The following is a 20,315-nucleotide window of genomic DNA, read 5'->3' as shown; positions in this document are numbered from 1 at the left end:
AATAATTTGCACGGGTTTTTAAACTAGTTTTCTTATAAAAAAAAAACAAAAAGGAAATGTTAAATGGTGGTTAAACCATGTGCATTGACTGAAATTATCTTCTTAATTAATATGTCGTCTGGTCTTTTTCATAAGGAACACTTTAGAAGGAAAAAATTTGATTATTTTTACAAGAAACTTTGACCAATTTTCAAATGTTTTAAATGTTTATGAGAGAGAATATTAAAAATAAGTGAAATTAGTTGAATTAAGAATTTAAGAATAATTAAATAAGAGTATATATGAAATAAATTTAAATTTATAAGAATATTAATTGAACTAGTTAAAAGACCCGTGCGAATGCACGGGTCTAATGACTTTTATTCGATATTTAAGTTTGTCATTATATTATGGTAGAAAATTTATTTAGAATAAAATATTTAAATTTTTTTATATAATATTGTTAAAATATAAGTGAAACTATATATTGTGATATTTTTTGCAAAACTTATTAAATGAATAAATTTGATTATAATTATCAGTGATAAATTATCCTTTTTTTTGTATCCGTCACAAATAATAGCGGACAGTGATAAATTTGATTAACTTATTTAAAATGACCGTTTCCTTTTCTAGGCAATGAAATTCAGGTCAAAATCCTATAAATTTTCCTTTCATTTTTTTTTTTTCACATTCTCATTTCTTCTTCCTCTCCCATTTCTTCTCTCATATTTTGTTGTAGTTTTGTCATTTTAGGCGTAAACGGCCTGAAAGTCCGTCGCCGATTAATCATAATGATCTTACGCATGCATGTTCTTTGATGGCGGCGATTGAGATCATTATGTTAATCGGCGAGGGACTTTTTGAGGCATCTTTAGGATCATTATGATTAATCGGAAGGAATTCCTTCAACCCATTTCTTCTCTTTCATTTCTGTTATGAACAATGTTTTGTGTTTTTGTCATTTTTACTACGTCCGCTACTTAAAGTAGCGGTTAAAGTAGCGGACAGCAAAATGCCATTGGATATCTGGTAGGCATGCGCCATCAATTGATAACAAAACTGAAATTTTTACCACATCCGCTACTTAAATCACGGACAATATTCGGATGGTCTTAGTACAGTACTGCTTAGATGTAACAAAAAAATAGTACAGTACTACTAGCATGACGCAAAACAAGAAGTGAAGATATGGTTATGGTTTGTTTGGCCTTTAACTCAGATATTTTATTCATTCATTCATTCTCATGCTACCTCCCTCCCAAACTGAAAATGGCGTCTTCTTCTTCTTCTTCTTCTACGTCTTTTCTTTGCAGCAATCGCAATTCCATTCCCTATTTCAAATTCTCAACAACACTCAAATCTTCAACAACACTAACCACAAACCCTCCTCCTCCTCATTTCTATCCTCGTCTTCGACTTCACAGAGTTTCTCCCAACAACAAAAATCCCACCACCACCACCACTGATGATGATGATTCTCTTGATACTACTTCACCCCTTAAATCCCCTTCTCTCCTTCCTCATTTCAGGTAATACCTTAGTTTCATTTTAATTTTATGCATAATTTAGATTCTGAAATTGATTAATTTAATGATTATACTATTTCAAGTTATGTACTTAATTTAATTATTTACTTATTGGAGCATTCATTCAAGTTTGACTATTTGGCTCAAAACACTCAACAGAAATGATTGGTTTAAATTTGATGAACTTGGAATGGAGATGCTGTCCATTGCTCTGCCTGCTGCTGTGGCCTTGGCAGCTGACCCTATTGCCTCATTGATCGACACAGCGTTCGTTGGACACATAGGTACATTTTTGGAAATTAATTCACTTTATGATTTGAGTTTGTATGTAATTAAAGACTAAAGAGAAATAAAAAGAAATTGTGAGTTACCTGGCTGCAGCATTTTATTCTCAATCTGGAAACTAACTATTCTAATGGCTTATTATGACTCTTTGGCAAAAAATAGCGGATAACTGATAAGCTAACTTATATCAGATGAACTTATATAGAATAGCTTATAAGCTACCTGATTGAATTTGTAGTGTTTGGTAAAATTAGTGGTTGAACTAGTTTAGAAATATGAAATGACATAAAAAATATATTTTAAATAATTAATATTTAAATTTTTTCAAGTAAGATGATTGGGGTAAAATTGAGAGAGAAAAAATGATAAGTTGTAAGCTTTAAGCTATAAGCTCGTGAGAAAAGAATATTATCAAATGAGTTTTTTTGTCATATGAGCTTATAAGTTATAAGCTCAAAATCTAGCATTGTCAAAAAGAGCCTATGCGCTGTTTGTTTTAGAGTTGTTGTTGTAAAAGGAAAATTATTCCTTAATTAGTTTTTCTCTATACAGGGGCGGTTGAATTAGCTGCAGTTGGGGTTTCAGCTTCTGTGTTTAATCTAGTGTCAAAAGTATTCAATGTTCCTTTACTTAATATTACTACATCCTTTGTTGCGGAGGAGCAGGCATTAATTGGAAAGGAGGAAGATTCCGGTCGAACTGAGGAGAATGGTATGATTTTTCAAGAATGGTTTCACTGTTTCAGTAGGATGTGTATTTTCCCTAGTCATGGTTGTAGATTTTCTTGATCAGATTTATATACCGATAGTTTGGGTCTCATGTGAGTGTTATCATAAATTTTGCAGGCAAGTTCCAACGCAAGAAGCTCCTTTCTTCAGTATCAACTTCTTTAGCACTTGCTGCAGCTCTTGGAATTGCTGAAACTGTAGCACTTTCACTTGGCTCTGGCACTCTTATGACTATCATGGGTATAGCTGCTGTATGTCAAAGCTGATTATTGATCCATATATTGCATTGTATTTGTATTTTGTTTCTGAATGTTCTGATTTCTTCCAAGTCTGAAATTTACCTGGAAAAACAACCACTCCAACCTAAACAAAGAAAATAAATAAATTGTTGGTTGCAAACACTTGATGCACAGTTATTTAACCAGTTTAGATTTAACTGTCTATGTACAACTTGTGTGGAGATTGAAGAGGTAGAACTACGACACAAAATCTATCTTAATTGACAGTAATATTTTGAACTAAATTTGATTTTGCTCATAAACTTGTAATTAATGGCTTATAAACTCGTTTTATCGTGTATAATTACCAATGAATTTCTCTCTCTCTCTCTCTCTCTCCCTCTCTCTCTCTCTCTTTCTCTCACACTTTATTATCTGTAGTGGTGCTGTTTTTATGAAGCATGAAATATTGAGAGGACAAAAATGACTTTAGGTATAAAATTGTATTTTATTTTAAACTATCTTTTAATTGGTGTATGAAATGTGTTGGGAATGGTTCTCATGCCTAACTTCAAGTTTTGTAACAATTTGGAAAGTTTTCAAGTCTAATTGCATTCTGTAGTTGTAGTCCGAAAGTTAATTATTTGTGTAATCAATTTGAGAAATGTAAACAATCATTATAAATTTACTGGTTTGCATCACATTAAGTTCTATGCTATGCATCACAAGAAATATATACTGTTTTTTTGTTGGTTTGAGGTTATAAAAAGAAAAGATACTGGTTTTTTGTTGGTTTGAGGTTATAAAAAGAAAAGAAAAAAGTTTTCACTACTCTTCATGGGCATGTGATTTTAAACAACTGGATTTTACTTGTATAATCTTAGACTGAATATAGATCTTGTTTGCATCATTAGTTCCACTTTGTATGCTGTACAGGACTCTCCAATTCGTGGACCTGCTGAGCATTTTCTTACATTGAGGGCCTTTGGTGCTCTACCAATTGTGATTGCATTAGCTGCACAGGGCACTTTTCGTGGATTTAAGGATACAAAGACGCCTCTATATGCTGTTGGCAAGTATTGCAGCAGCTTTCTCCCTCCCTCTCCATTTACTTACTCATAAGTTACATACAGTTGACTCCAGTTACAGTCGTTCATATCCTTTAAATAGTTGTATTTATCCAAGAATCAACACTTAAACACACCTCTCATATATATAAGTATCCTTGGCAAAGATGATCCGTGGTAAATATGAAATGCATATTGCGTAGTTGACTTAATTACTGAAACCATAATATCTTCTATATTATTTCCTCTCCATAGAAACAAGCAGATTCTCTTCCAATTTCTGTGATTGATTGTTTCTTTAGTTTATATCTGTTATTTCCCTGACGGTTTTATATGAATTCTCAATACTATTCTGCTTTATGAGCAGTCAATTTCTTGTTTTTACATGTTTGTACTCCGCAAAATACTCGTGCTGCTCCGCCAGTGCTGATGTAGAGAAATAGGGCATTTCTAGGTAAAGGATTTGCTGGATGTATAATTGACAAAGGCTTCTCTTGAAATTTCAGGTGCTGGAAACTTTCTTAATGTCATATTGGATCCAATATTAATATTTCTTTGTGGTCTTGGCATCAGTGGTGCTGCAATTGCCACAGTGATCTCTGAGTATGTCAGGAATGCGGTAAACTTAGTACTATATGTGCTTTTTGCACATGTCCTTTAATTCATGTGATCTCTGCTTTTAACAGAATTTGTCATTTTGCTCACCAGATTTTTAATAGCTTTCATTCTTCTATGGAATTTGAGTGGCAAAGTGCTCCTAATCCCTTTTGACTTTGATGGGACAAAATTTTTCAGCTATCTGAAATCGGGTACCTGCTTATAGCCTTTAAATAGTTCTATATAAAAATTACAAGAATTAAGTTGCATTTTCTCTCAAAACTACTTTTAGCATGCAATGGCGTTTCTTAGAAATTTATTGCTGGTTACAGATGATTGGCTAACTTGAAAAATAGCTATAATTTTATTAGAAGTCCATTTTCGAAGGATATTATAATCATTACATTGCCTTTCAAAGGTGAATTTTGTGCATTTGTACTTTTTACAGGATTTCTGTTTGTTCAATGTAAAATATGTAAATTTCTGTGTGTCTAAAAGGAAATGATGCTGCAATAATTGCATTCAATGTCTAGGAAGTTGTAATGACTAGGCATACTAACAAATAGCCTTGGATGCTGTAAAAGTCAAGGAATAGTAAAAACGCACTGACTTTTAACAGTTCATGTATGACTTACAACAATGTATACTTTGCATGTTTAACGAAATATGATTTTCATTTGCTTGAAAATGTTTTGTTTGGTTTACAACTATTTCTTGACAGAAGAGATCATGTGAGTTAAAGAGTAATGGGCATTAATTTTTACTTTTTATTTTTGCATTTTTTAGGTGGTCTTCTAATTGCCAGGACTTTGGCTGTGTTTATAACTATGACACTCACAACATCTTTGGCTGCTAATCAGGGCCCTATACCTATGGCAGGCCATCAAATTTGTATGCAAGTTTGGTTGTCTATATCTTTGCTCACTGATGCTCTGGCGCTGGCTGGTCAGGTTGGATCATACTATTGCATTGGCTTATAAAGTGCCACTTAATTAATTCAGTTATATTATATACCAATGGTGCACAAGATTGAATAATCAAAGCATATATCATAGGCAGTTTAGTTCATCCAGTTTCCAAATCACGTGAATCCAGAAGAATAAAATTTCATAATTATGAAGTGCAATCTGTTGAATATTAAAGGGCTTCCTCTGACTTGAAATCAAGCAAATTGGGTATCATCAAGTTTGAAATATTCACTGATAAGAGAATGTTGCTGTAAAAAATTCCAATATTCTATCATATTCTCCAACATGACTAAAAAAGAAAAACAGTTGGCAAATGGCAAGTTTTGAAAGAATCGGTCGTGGATCATACTTTTTCAAATGATAGAGATGCTACAAAGTCTACCAGTAGTGGAATTCCTATTATTTGAAAATCTGACACAAATAAACTGTTTGAAAATTATTAGTGAGTGCAATTCATTTTACTGAAACTTACTGTGTCATGTTATGCATTTATTTTACAGGCTCTTCTTGCCAGTAGTTACTCACTAGGAAATTATGAGCAAGCACGCCTCATTATATATAGAGTGATACAGGTTACTGGTTGTTATCCCCATAATCTTCTTCCCTTTTTTTTTATCAGATTAGGACATACACTGATCCATGTCTCCTTTTTTCTCCTTCTCTCTTCTACAATCTAGCAGATTGGCTTAGGAGCTGGAATTTCTTTGTCAATGATCTTATTTGTTGGTTTTGGACCATTTTCTACTTTGTTTAGCACAGACTCAGAAGTTTTGGATGTTGCTCGGTCAGGTATATTGGTAAGAAATCACAATTGTTTGCTGAGAATTACTTTTGTAATTTCCAGCTTGATTGCTACAGCCTACGAGTCGAAGTGAACTTCATTTGGATGTATTTTTATATTGAGAATACTTTTAGATTCAGACTGTTATTCCCTTTATTATCTGGATGAATCCATACCCTGCCGGCTAGTGTTTTTCTGGCAGTATCAGAAAGAAATATGTAACTGCTATAAGGGTATTTTGGCCATGCCGTTGCCAACCTTTTAGTGGTGATACCTAATGTTTATTATATGTAATTTGATTGTCCATTCTGTCTTTGGAGGCATGTATGTAGTAATGTTGTTTGAAATATCTGAAACTTAGCCCACATGTGCAGTTTGTTGCTGGATCTCAACCAGTGAATGCTTTGGCATTTGTTATTGATGGGATTTATTATGGTGTATCAGACTTTGAATATGCTGCTTACTCGATGGTAATTACATACTTCGATGATTAATAGATACTTAAAATTTCAATTTATTTTTATCCTCTTAACTGATTTCCATTCCTCTCTTTCTTTTTGCCCCGTCTTTCTTACTTCTTTTGTTTGGCTTTTGTCAAGGATAGGTGGTAGTTGGACTAATTTCATCAATTTTCATGCTGGTGGCTACTCCAGTGGTCGGACTCCCTGGAGTCTGGACAGGATTGTTTCTCTTCATGATGTTGCGTGTTCTAGCTGGAGTTTGGAGGTAAAGTATCTAATTTATTTTGACAAATACTCCCTCCGGTCAACAAAAATTGATTTATCTGAACTATATTATGAACCAGATACATCAACTTTTGTAGAGTTAATTGTCTCTTATAAAAAGACCGGAAGTAGTATCAGATACTGTGTTTCACTATTCATATTTGGGTCCTAGAACAAAGAACACTGGAATAATGATACATAACACACTGGTTTAAATGGAATTTGATATGATGTGGTGTCGCCGTCATTAGTTTTTTATTCTCTCTTCATCTATCCTGCTGGGATGGGATGGGAGGGAATCTATTGTGCAGGATACTTTTTTGATTACATGAGAAGATTTTGATTAAGTTAATATTTATATTTTTCTTTTTTTAAGGTTAAGCAGCAAAAGTGGCCCATGGGATATGGTTTGGTATAAAGATGGAGCAGAAGACTAATTCTAAAGAGCTCCAATGAGATACTGAAAGGTTCTGTACCCTCTCCTGCTCCTAACGAGAATCCAGTAGCAGTACAGGACTAAAACAAACTAATAGATTGTTGCAGAAACTGCTGCAAACTAAATGCCAAAATCTTTCTGGTACAAGTAGAGAGAGTTTGAACAGCTAAATGAGCAAGGGATTGAATCAACGGTATGCAGCATAGAAGTCAAATCTCTTAACTTTCTGGCATTGTGCATTCCTTTGCATATTTTCATTGCTGATGGAAGCTGCATCTTAAAGGTAGGTGTCTGGTACTGACATGTGCTCTGTTACTTCTGCTGTATATGTGAGGTTCTATAGATATGAAGTCTCTTTCTAGGAAAAAAATCATTATTATGTAACCTTCACTAACAAATTTGTCAAAGGGTCTTAGATTCTTTTCTTTAGGTAATGTAAATTATGTATAATTTAGTAAATATAAATGTGTTGACTTGGAACCTGAATATCTAAATATGTTAATTTCTTCACAAATCATCCTTTTGTCTTTATAATTTGATTCTTCTGTCAACTATCATCAATCCCTATGCATGTATAAGACTTACATGAACCCCTGTCATGTGACATGACTAAAGAATTGATTTCAGAGATTGAAAGATGGTGACAACTTGCCTACCCATTTCATAAAAATGGGTCAACCAGCCCATCCTAAATGTCTCAAATATAGTGGTGCATTCATTAAAGTGTGGTTATTTTTCAATTATGTCACTACAACTTTTAATAATTGTAAATTCACCCATCTAGTAAAAACAAAATTGAAAATTCATCCATGTTGGAATTCAAGGTTTTCTATCGTTTTCTTCCATCTTCTTCACCTATATTCCCCCTGTTATGGATTTCCAAAAAAACTCTCTTTTTACTTCTTCTTCTCACTAAATGCTTCTTCTTATTCTTATAGAAATTCAATCGGTAACATACTATGGTATCAAATTCAGGCGTTTCTTCAACAAATTTGGGTAGTTCTTGAGCAAATCTGAATATTTATACTTGTTCATATTTTGTTAGATTTTGATTTTAGTATTTGATTTAACACTTCTTTATCGAAATTAAAATCAGAAAATATTAGAAATTTGGGTAGTATTTGATTTGTATGATATTTCTGGGTTGTGGTTTTTTTGTTAAAATTGATCTGAAACTTGCGAGTTTGAATATAAATGTACGGGTCAAAATCCGGGTCACTTTGACACCAGCCGAAGGTTGAAGATGACTCATTTGTTAATGACGCAGCGTATATGGTATATATATTAAGCAACAAAACTTATGAACAAACATATGCTTTGCCGCAGTGGTCACTGAGCGCATCCCGAACTGGGACTAGTAGGTTGTGTGTTCAACCCTTACTAGTGACATTTTTTCTTTAACTTTTTTTTTTTTAATAATTGAAACTTTATTAATTATTACTTTGGTATAATAGTAAATTCCTTTTGAAATTTTGTTAATTTCTATTTTAAAAACTAACTTTTTTTTTTACAAAGATGTTAACTTAACAATCAATTAGAAACTTAAATTTTGAATTGATAAGATTGAATCGTTTGATTGTCAAAATTTAAATGTTTAATTTATTTTTTAGTGTGATTAGGTATATATATTGAATGGTTTGATGGAAAAAAATTGAATTTGTTAATTATGGTAAAGTTAGTTTAGTCCAATCAAAAAAACTACAATTTCAACCATTTATGGCTTATAAAAAAAAACTCAACCATTTTTTCATTTTTTATCTCTTTTCTAAACTATTTTTTCCCTTTCTTTATGAATCATCACCCTTATACGAGGAAAATGAGAGAGAGAAGCATCAAAAGAGCATGAGAGAATCCAAATCCAATTGAGATCACCTCTGAAGCAATTGTTTGCCACTTTGTGAGAGAATCCAAATCCAATTGAGATAAAATAAAGACCGATAATTTAATTTATTTTTTTATAGATGGACAAAATGGCAAACTATTGAAAATTCAACACACACAAAATGGAGAGATCGGGGTTCGAATTCCGATTACGACATCTAATCTAACAAGTTTGACATTTTTATCAGTTAAACTATAATGTAAACGCATAAAAGGATTATGCAACGTTTAGACGGCTAAAATTGTTAACATGTGCTTTCTATTTTAATATATAAAAAATATAAATAAAAGGATTCCACGTTCATTAATATTTTAAACATGCCTCCTAATAATATAGTAAGATATGTATTCTATTTAAATGACAAAATTACTCGTTCAAATAATTTCATATCCATTAACATTTTTTCTAAATTATTTTGTAATAATTTATAATTTTATAAATGATTTTGTTATTAACTAATTAAATAATCATATATAATTTTAAATAAAAAATCACTGGCGGCATTGAATAAACAATATCAAGTTTTTTTATAAAAATCGTGACCAAACAAATAACTCTATTATATATGTTAGATGAGCTAAATAAGAGGTATGGTATATCTTATTTGTAAATAATAAAATTATCATTGTAAAAAAAATGTATTTAGTTTTTTATAGAATTTAAATTAATATTCCTATTTTTGTAAATTTTAATAAATATCATAGTTTTCATTGAATTTTGATTTTTTAGATTATATAAATTATAAAATTACCTTTGTGCCAAAATCATGTATATACTTGAAAATTTATTTAAGGTTTGTTTGTTTTAGAAGAAATATGGGAGAGAGAAAGTGAGAAGAAAGTAGTTACTCCATCCGTCTCAAAATTATTGTCACAATTTGACTGTGTGTATTATTCATACAATTTACTAATTTTGGTAAGTCTGATCCCAATTTACTAGAATAACTCCATCTTTTTCGTGATTTGGGTGCCACTCGCCTAGCTAGCTTTTAGTTGTCGTTGTCGTCGACGTCGTGTCGTACTCACCAAATGCTTATCTAGTTAGGGTCGAGTGTGGTTTAATGGGCTCGCTTGCACGTTGGGCTTTGCCTTATATAATCGAAATAATATCTGATTGAGGTTGAAAATATTATGACGGTAAATATAATTAATTATTTAAAAAGAATTAAGATGTTTTTTTTTTTACAAAAGAATATGTAAGTTTGTTTTTTTTTAAAACAAAGAAGTTAAAGGGTTTGAGAATTTGAGAAGGTCCACACTTTTTACAAAAGAATATGAAAGTTTATTATTATTTATTAAACAAAGAAGTTAAAAGGTTTGAGAATTGCAGAAGCTCGACACACCGTAACACATGAAATAACGAGTCAATTATTGAATTGTTTATCTGTTTTTAGTTCCCTACGTTCGTGTAATTTGATTACTTGATCCCCTAAATTGGTTTCCATGACGCGAAAATAGGCTAAAAAAATTTAATTTTTAGTTTTTGTCTCTTAAATAGAATTTAATCGTATGATTTTGTCAAGAATTTGAAGGTTGTTATAATTAGAGACGGATATAGAACGGGACAAACTACGACTCAATAATTAATCGTACATTGTTATACAATATCTATTAAGGAAAGTGAACATCAACATAAAACTCATAATATATGATATTATATTTCTGATATATTTTTTTAAAATAATACTATTTAATTTGTTTTTAATTAATTAATATAGTTGTTATATTTTATAAAAATAATTTAATGCCTTAAAAAAATTCAAAAAAAATACCAGTAAAATAAATCTCATTAAATAACACGCAACGCAAAAAACGGCGTACAAAACGGATGCTCCTAGCGATCACACTCTCCCTCACTCTCTCTAACTCGCGAGTGGGCTTTACACGCGCATGAACAGTGTCACCTTCAACCTCAGCCGGGTCGACCCATACCAGAACCGGGTCAAACCGCGGGTTGTTGCTCCAGCATCATTATCTTCGGTTTTTCATCTCCATTTCGTCCGATTTTTTATGGGTTTCAACCAGAATTCAATGTATAACACAAAATTATAAGTTTTAAACATCAAAACATGAGATTTAAAGCAAAATTTGTGAACTTTGTGAACCCATAAAAAGAAAAGGTTTTTCTTAGATTACTCCCTCTATGATTGTTGAAAAAACACAAAATTTGTGGCATTAGTTTCGAAAAATCATGATCTACAAGAGCCTTGTAATATTTCACTGCAATTTAAAGTTTCGAAATTTTGAAAAGAAAAAAAAAACGAAAATTATCTTTTTTGACGGTATAAAAACGAAAATTATCTAGAAATTAAGAAAAGAAGAATTAGAGATGAAAAAATAAAATAATTTATTTGCAAACCTGAAGTAGATGAAATCATGAAACAAAAATCATCGGTCTTAATTTTGTGTGGGTGGTTTTGCAATTACAAGATTTTAGCTTACTAGTTTTGCAAAGTTTGTATTTTCATTACATAAATAATAGAAAATAGATTGGATGGTTTAGATTAAGCCAACTTAAATGGGTAACTCAGCCCATCTTAACAGAATGGGTAGATAAGAATTTGCCTTGAAAGATACATTTATAAAGGGAGTTAATTAGGAATCTTATCTTTTCCAGTCAGACATTTTCAAGTTTCAACAACCCAATCAATAAGACTAGTTATTCTTTAGGGATCAAATGGTACATCAACTTCAATTTTTATGGATAGGCATAGCAGAGTATCATGTACAATACAAGTACAACAAGTGTCTCCCAAAAAGTACAAGAAACCATAATAGTTGAACTTGGACAATATAAATTATAATTATATCTCAATGGAAATTCATAGTACAAAGCATCTTTACAGTGATAGAGATGCTAAATAGAAAGCAGAAACATGGCATTATTTGCATCACTAAGGTAGGGAAAAAAGACCTATAAATAACCCCACCAAAGTGAAAAACAAAAACCTTGTAAGCACCAAGGAACTTCAAGATCCTATATGTGAAAAACATATATCTAGTAACTTCTTCTCTTCTAATAAACCAAAATCATAATCAGGTTTTAAGAAACTATAATCATAACCAACTTCAAGATCTGCAAACTGCATATTATTCCAATTTTCAGGCAAGTAACCACCCAATCTTTGCAGCTGCTGAGAAAGATCACTCAGCTTCCTACTTTGCCCTGAACTTAATCCATGCAGTGCACATCCATTATTTCCTCTCTCTTTTAATTTAGTGTTTTTATTAGTATTGTTGTTCAAAGCTTCAACTTGGGATATGCTTTCAATTGCTCCAACAGTGCCACCATCAGACAGATGAATTCCCTGCATGTAAGGTACTATTTGTGCTTCATCACTCTTACAATCAGTAGATTGGCCTCTCAGCTTGAATTCCAATCCCTTAAGCTCACTTTTCATCTCACCAAAACCTCCATTTTTATTTTGCTCATTTTGTGACTGAGCATGGCTTAAGAAATGTCCAATTACTTCCTTCTTATGTTTCTTCGCTAGAGAAGCCTCGGTTTTTATGTTAAAATACTCAGAATCTGGTCTTTGATTGCTATCTGGAAGAATATTGTGCAGGTTTCCAAAGAAATTATTGTTGCAGCTCATCTCAAAGGATTTCAAATCCTCCCCCGATCCTCTTATTGTTTCTCCATTCTTCACCAAAATCCCATTTTCTGCTATATCAGAAGGTCTACAAGCAGCTCCCGAGTTTATGGATGAATCTATAGGCTCCTTCTGCACATGGTAGCACTCACCTATGCCAGAATTTTCCAAAACGTTCTCTGATTTACTCTCTAGTCGTTCGCTTTCCACGGGTTTTTCAGACTTAACATTCTTGTAAGACTCTTGATGAACCATTTTCTTACATTTCTTATTAGCTTGACATTGGGCAGTGCCAACTATCATCACTTCCTCCGATTCCTCTACCGAGTCATCATCAGCAACAAAATTTTTAGAAAGAATCTTATTCTCTTCATCAGACTGATGAAGATTACCCTCCAACTCTTCAACTTTTGCAAGATCCTCCTCGCCGTTCAAAGAATCTGCAGAACCACCACTTGATGATGGTGATGGTGATCCATTAGGAAAATTCAAACGAGCACTAGGTCCATACATAGCCTTAGCTGCTTTATCATAAGCAAGAGCAGCTTCATGTGCTGTAGAGAAAGTACCAAGCCAAAGCCTATGTGCTTTCTCACCAACATGTTTACCATTGATTGGTTCGCGAATCTCAGCAACCCATTTACCCCAAATCCTCTGTCTAACTCCTCTGAAATTGCAATCTGAATTCTGAGGACCACCTTTACCTCTCATGCACCCTTTTCTTGAACCTTTTGCAGGAACTTTGTGAATCTTTTCTGCTCCATTATCTCCACAACCAAGCTTTTGTTGTTGCTGTTTGTTGTAGTTCTTCCACTTCTCAAGAGTGTCTTCCACTGAATCACTTCTTCCACCACTGCGTCTCTTGCGCGATTTCCTTTCTCTGCAGCCATTTCAACAAGCAAATAAACAACATTTTTTGTTAATTTTCTTTGAATTACTTCAACAAAACTCAAGCTAATTCACAAAAGTAAAAATTGTATAAGAATCTAGAAATCAGGCCATGCAACAACAAAATAGATGCAATGAAAATAAAATATATTAACACCAAATAGAATTTGAACCAAATGAAATAAACAAACAAATTAACTAATTGCAAGAAAACCATAATAAACCGAATTCGCAATCAACAGATCTCCATTGTAAGATGAAAATTGAATAATTTGTATTCTACCTTCACCATCGAGTTAAAATACAATTTGAATACATCTTGTCTAATTTTCATTTAAAATTCGAGATACAAGATTCGTTTCATTTTCATCTAACGGTTAAATCTATGATTGTTGGAACTCATACTTCAAAGAAACCATTTTCGAAGTTATCAAATCTGAAAAAGATCGAACGAATCATATTCCAACTACTAAATTTAAATTACAAGTCAGAAATATGATTCATCTAATGAATAAGATTCATGAATGATTTTAACACTAAGATTGCAAGAAATCAACTTTTCTTCTATACATAGCTTATGATAAATGAATTTAGAAGAAAGAAACTGACCCAGTAACGGTATCAATCTTCATACGCTTTTTTGCTACTCAAGGAAGGAATATAGAATTTGGTTCCTTTTTTGTGTATAGTTTTGGAGTTTGTGTTATATTTTGGGGTTTAAGAGAGGTTTTGTGATGTGTATATTGAACTATTGGTGGGTGTAAGCATCATCACATACGTCACTCTTGACTTGGAAACTAAGAAAAATATTGAAGTGATCAAATTTAGTTTTGTGATAGATATTTAATCTTTGTACAAAACAAAACCTTTCTACAAAGGGAAATGTAGATTTTTCTATCATTATCATCATCATCATATAAAAGAAATATATAGATTTATAGATTCAGATAGGCTTGGTAACGTGGCTAATTTTGAGCTTCTGGGGTTATGACACGTGTCAATTGGTTCATTGGTGGCAAGCTGTCAAGAGCTTTCTTCATTGTGAAGAGCTTACTCTCTATTTGGTGTTCTTGTTTGCAGCTAGCTTTTATTGAACAATATGTTTTCTGGCTGATTCTTGTATTTTCCCAATGCACATCTAGATTCATTTGTCTTTGTTTGAATTTTTTTTCTGCTAAGTTTTCATTACACTATGATTGTTAAATGATGATTTTTTTTATGAGATAAATGATGATATATATTGATATGTATTGAATGAATTTCTATTTGAGGTAGTTTTTTAAGAGGAAAAATTATAATTATTTTTATTTTTTAATAGTAAATGGTAAACAAATAATTGCATTTGGAAAAGAAACTAATTGCATTTCAATAATATTTTTTACCCAATATTATAAATAGAAAATATAAGCTATATAAAGCAATTATAAAAAAGAAACTATATAAAGCAGAAAAAAATTCAGTTTGATTTTCAATAATATTTTTTTGCCGAATAATATAAATAGAAAATAGAAACTATATAAAGCAATTATAAAAAATAAACTATATAAAGCAAAACAAAAATATTCGGTTTAATAACCGAATTTTATGGTTCGGATCGAAAATCAAACGAACCAATTAAAAACCGATGTTGTTTGGTTCGGTTATTGGATTCAGTTTTTAAGAACTGATGAACCGAACTAATAGATATATTATTAACCATATATTTCTTTATTTAGTTCAGCCCACACCATGTTATTGAATATTGATGATGAATTTTTCTCTTCCTCCTCCTCCTCTATATTTCTCTTAGCCCCCCCCCCCCCCCCCCCCCTCCCCTCCAAATTCCAATTTTACCCTTCAGTTCGGAAAATGTTTTCCGAAATAAAGTGAAGTGAAAACAGCCCTCCCAATTATGATTTTATTTCGAAAGCGCAAGTTGTTTCGGAAAAGATTTTCTGCTCGCTACTTATTTCGGAAAACATTTTCCGAAACATACCTTTTATGTATGCAGTCTTTACCCACTGTACTTTCAATTCTTCATCCCCACTCAATCTCAACGACTCCAACGAAAATGGTGTTTTATTTTGTTTTGGGAATTACAATCAACATTGAAGCATTGCCAAGAGGTTTCAAAGCATTTTTCATGTCATCTATAAGGTAAGAAGCATTTCAAACTAATTCTTTTGTGATATAAAAGTCTGAAATTTTATAACTCTGACAGGTCTATTTCGGAAAACGTGATCCGAAACCCCTTTTGAAAACATTTTTCGAAAGTTTTTTGGTAAATGTTTTCCTAAAGAAATTGGAACCTGCACAATCGACGGATAAAAATAAATTGGATGTAGCAGTTTCTTCGTTGCCTAACATACCCCAACCGACAGATTTAAAGAAACCAGATGTGACAGATCCTTCTTTGCCTAGCATACCCCAACCGGAGGTGTTCGTTGTAGATACAAGTGCTCAATTTGCAACAGCTAAAACATATATGTAGCAAGATGAATTGATTAAATGGGTATGTGGGGAAGCTGCAAAATTAGGATTTACTATTGTAAACGTGAAAGCCAAATACGGTGCAAATAGAAGAAAACAGTTTTTTGTGTTAGGTTTCGAAAGGGGTGGTGAGTACAAACCAACTGGCAAGAAACAAAAATTTGAAAAAACTGGATCGAGAAAAATAGGGTGTCCACTTAGGCTTCGTGAGTATTATCTTGCATCACGGAATTAGCATCTTCCAGTTGTATCTGGGTTACACAACCATGAGTTGGACAAAGTCTTAGAAGGCCATATCATTGTTGGACGATTGAAACAAGAAAAAAAAGGAGTTGGTTGCCGAGTTGACAAGTGTAACCACCCTAACCCAATATTCAATTTATCTTAATAAAAGAATGATTTTTCTAAACTACGCAGCGGATAAAAATGACTTTAAGACTCGAAGTCAAAATGAATTATAAAATATTGGTTCAAGGTGTTACATTCTTCATTAAAAACACTACTAACAAAATTAATTAGTAATCGTCACTTATACAAAATCCTTTTTATAAAAGATACACCTTTAATTTAAATAAAACAACAAATAAAGACTCTATAAACCCTTCTCTGTGTCACAATCAGAGCGGAGCTTTCACCAACAACTCGAACACCGGCAAAACATACAACCTGAAAACCTGAACCCCAACGGTTCAGCACAAACACAAAACAGAGGGTTAGATAACATAATCATAATCAGTGACTAATATATCGAATATCAGACACTAAATAACATAAAACAGTTGAATAAATTCGATTCAGACAACTCACACGTGTATTAAGTATATTCGGGTATGTAACAGACATACTCAGACATGTATCAGACATATTCATTTATCAATTTGAGGAATATAAACATCCAACAAATAAGGAATACACAAAGACAAGTATCATTTATCAATTGTGAATGCCACATAATTTCCAATGCATTCTAATGTCACATAGATATGATATGTCACCTAGACATATCTATATGCATGTGGTATCAATTCATCATAGTCTTGGGTAACTTAATCCAAGTGTTTTAGATCATCGTCTCTAAAATATTATAGATCATCGTCTCTCGAATAACAGTAAACTGGATTATCGTCTCCAGGATACTCATCAATATACACAACTTATGAATGCATGAAATGTGCATATACCAAACATATGGTTTCATCTCAACTATAACATCAACATAATATGGATAATATAATCCAAATATTCTAAATCATCGTCTTTAGAATAACTCTACTAATGATAAATCATCATTTATCATCATCAATAAATCAACATGACAATTCAACATCATAAATCACATCAATCATTAATTAAAATCAACAATCATCATCATTAATCATCAACATATAATGTATCAATAAGGGTTAACAACATAATCATCATCAACAACTCAAGGAAAAATACATTTATTCCATAGTCAAAAGATACTAAAACTAATCAACAATAATAGTTATTTAATTCAATTAATCAAACTAATTAAGCATATTTTATTACCAAAATATGAGCAAACACCAATAACCAAGCATCATATCAGAAAATAATTCCGGAATCGAAATCTACGCGAACAACTGAATAAAATAGGTTTCGGGTGCAGAAGTCAACAAAAAGTCAAAATTAGTTAACACAAGGGGTTGCGTCGGCTAGTGTTCGACGCAAAACACTGTTCATACTGCAGAATTGCAGAAAAACGCGTTTTTGAGTTCGGCTTACTCAAATAATCACTTATAATTTTTTTATGATCAACATCGTGGAAGTATTAGTTTAAGGTAAATCATTGATAATGTTAAGTCACTTGACACACGTAAAATATGTTTACGATATGCAATTTAATTTTTTTATAATCAAATTTGTGTTTTTTATTACTTAAATTTTTGTATGAAATATAATTATTTGTCTAATTTATATATTATAATTTTTTTAACGGCCCCCTCGAATTTTATTTCCTAGTTCCGCCACTGATCGGATTTGTCTTAATTGTCATAATTTGTTGTTATGTTGTTGTTGTTGTTGTTGTTGTCGTCTATTTAGAACTATTTGTTAAAACTCTAATCATACCCAAATTTGATAACACTTTGAAGTTCTATCAATTCCGTTTGTGTAATAGCGCACCTACTACAATGAACTGTTTTGTGCATTAAGCCAAACACATCACTATTGACGATTACTTGAATGTGACGTTTTCGTAACAAACATAACTATATATTTGTGATGCTTCCTTCTCAGTGCAAAGAGACTTTTTACATAACTCGAAAATCAGAGTAAACACAACAATGTGGGTTGGTTACTTTTACAAATGGTTAACATAGAAGTATCTGAAGGTTGTTCGAGATACGAAAACGATGATGGCTGTTATGGAGTATGATTGTCTCTACGTTGACATGAACTCGATTATACACGAATGCTTCCATCCCGAAGATTCGAAAGTTGTTACTCTCAACTTTAATTTTCGCATTCCAAATTTCTTTCTTTCTTTCTTTAATGTTCTCTTCTGTTTTGTTTTTTCATTTTCTTCCTTACTCTCAACTTCAATTTCGTTTCATTTCTTTCTTTTTTGCGATTAATCACGTTTCTTTCTTTGTTTGTGATATATTCCATTTTGTTTTGCCATTTCCATCCCGATGATTCAACGTTTCTTTACCCTCAACTTCAATTTTTGCTTTCCAATTTCGTTTTTTTTTTCCGATTAATTCTGTTTTGTTATTTCGTTCAGATCTTATCACCCCCAACCTGCGAAGAAGTGTTCAGCAATGTATGTCAGTGCATTAAAAGGCTTGTGAGCACTGTTATGCCACATAACCTCGTATACCTTGCAATTGGTGAGACAAATCACTTTCTTTTTTATATTATAATATCATAAGTACTGGAACATAGTTTATCTGCAGACTCTCTAAGTCCTTAAATAACTACATTTTTTCAAGGATGTTAAGTGATTTTCATTGGAAAGACATTATATGATATGTTATTTAGTTTTTGAAGTGAATTTTTTTTTTGTTTATTTAAATTAAGTATTTTAGACTAGTGCAATGAAATCAAAAGAGCCGATAGACATAATCTATTATTATTTAAACAAATTGTTTAAACGAACAGTAACACTAACATAATATCAAAAGGGCAAAAATATAATAAAACATCAAAAAAATATTTTTATAGATAGTAAATTAATAATCGAAACAACAAATATTATCAAAATAATAATAATTCACTATAAAAACAATAATAAAAATAATGACAATACATTATCTAATCTAAATATAATATAGATATGAAATATGTATATAAATGTATTGCATAATGTGACCTAATTAAGAATTAAGAATTAAGAATGCATAAAAAAAACATATGAAAAATATAGAAATAAAAAAGATGTAAACGAAAGTATCATGAGACAGTAGAGTAAATTAATTGGTTCTAAATGAAAGATTATTATTGGTTAATAGATTAGAGTTTTTAGAGAGACAAACTCCTCTCTAAGTTTTCTTCATCTCATTTCATCCAAAAGGTGGTGATTTTGAGTTTTTTTTTTACCCAAAATCACATATTTTCATCTTTTTCTATTTGCTTTAATCTAAATAAGTGATTTTCACATAGATTAAAATTTTCTTTCGTGCGCTTTTTTTTTGTGATTTCATCGTCTCGTCTTTTCACAATCTCTAAAAACTAATTTGTAAGAAACACACACGAATGTGTGTATATATATAAATATATGAAATAACAAATAGATGTACTAAACTCATACTCATATCGGCTAGTTGAAGTTCCTTATCTGGGAGTTGACTCGAAAGGCGTCCTTTAAATTATTTTATATCAAAATTATTATTTTTTAATCTGTAACAAACGAACCATAAATTAAAAAACTTAAGCATAAAAGCTTCGTATTTTTTTTTAAAAATTGATTTTTTTTATACTAAACAAATAGTACGAAGTATAAAATAACTTTAGTTTTTTTTTTTCCCTAAAAAATCTCTAAATTTTTTGGAAACAAAATCAATTTTTTAAAAATTTAAACAAACTCACCCCGACTAGTAAAAAAAGACACTAAGTTTTGTCATTTATTTATTTTTATCAAAAAATAGGGGTTTAGGCTCTGTTTGGTAACACAAATAAGCTAGCTTATAGCTTATTATATGAACTT

The 20,315-nt window shown here is 31.6% G+C and overlaps 2 protein-coding genes across 5 annotated transcripts; one reads left to right on the top strand and one right to left on the bottom strand.

Annotated features, from left to right (window-relative positions):
• The first annotated feature begins 1,096 nt into the window (after positions 1 to 1,096).
• On the top strand, positions 1,097 to 7,830 carry LOC123889939 (protein DETOXIFICATION 44, chloroplastic-like). Of its 4 annotated transcripts, none has more exons than XM_045939463.1 (13): positions 1,097 to 1,511; positions 1,668 to 1,792; positions 2,346 to 2,504; positions 2,639 to 2,772; positions 3,676 to 3,811; positions 4,313 to 4,409; positions 4,515 to 4,615; positions 5,190 to 5,353; positions 5,872 to 5,943; positions 6,052 to 6,168; positions 6,527 to 6,622; positions 6,757 to 6,878; positions 7,254 to 7,830. In XM_045939463.1, the coding sequence occupies exons 1-13, from the start codon at positions 1,171 to 1,173 to the stop codon at positions 7,312 to 7,314; spliced, it is 1,725 nt and encodes a 574-aa protein (XP_045795419.1). In that variant the 5' UTR covers positions 1,097 to 1,170; the 3' UTR covers positions 7,315 to 7,830. The 4 variants fall into 4 exon arrangements, with proteins under 4 accessions (XP_045795419.1, XP_045795421.1, XP_045795422.1 ...); XM_045939464.1 differs by having other exon boundaries at positions 1,148 to 1,511; positions 6,806 to 6,878; XM_045939465.1 differs by lacking the exon at positions 3,676 to 3,811 and having other exon boundaries at positions 1,147 to 1,511; positions 2,639 to 2,761.
• A 4,216-nt stretch (positions 7,831 to 12,046) lies between these two features.
• Positions 12,047 to 14,823, bottom strand: LOC123891882. The gene is made up of 3 exons (XM_045941753.1): positions 14,730 to 14,823; positions 14,285 to 14,318; positions 12,047 to 13,667 (listed from the first exon to the last, which is right to left on the bottom strand). The coding sequence occupies exons 1-3, from the start codon at positions 14,821 to 14,823 to the stop codon at positions 12,164 to 12,166; spliced, it is 1,632 nt and encodes a 543-aa protein (XP_045797709.1). The 3' UTR covers positions 12,047 to 12,163.
• Positions 14,824 to 20,315: the final 5,492 nt, after the last annotated feature.

Source organism: Trifolium pratense, linkage group LG6, assembly GCF_020283565.1.
Source record: "Trifolium pratense cultivar HEN17-A07 linkage group LG6, ARS_RC_1.1, whole genome shotgun sequence".
NCBI lineage: Eukaryota > Viridiplantae > Streptophyta > Magnoliopsida > Fabales > Fabaceae > Trifolium > Trifolium pratense.
This window is presented reverse-complemented; position numbering and strand designations above follow the sequence as displayed.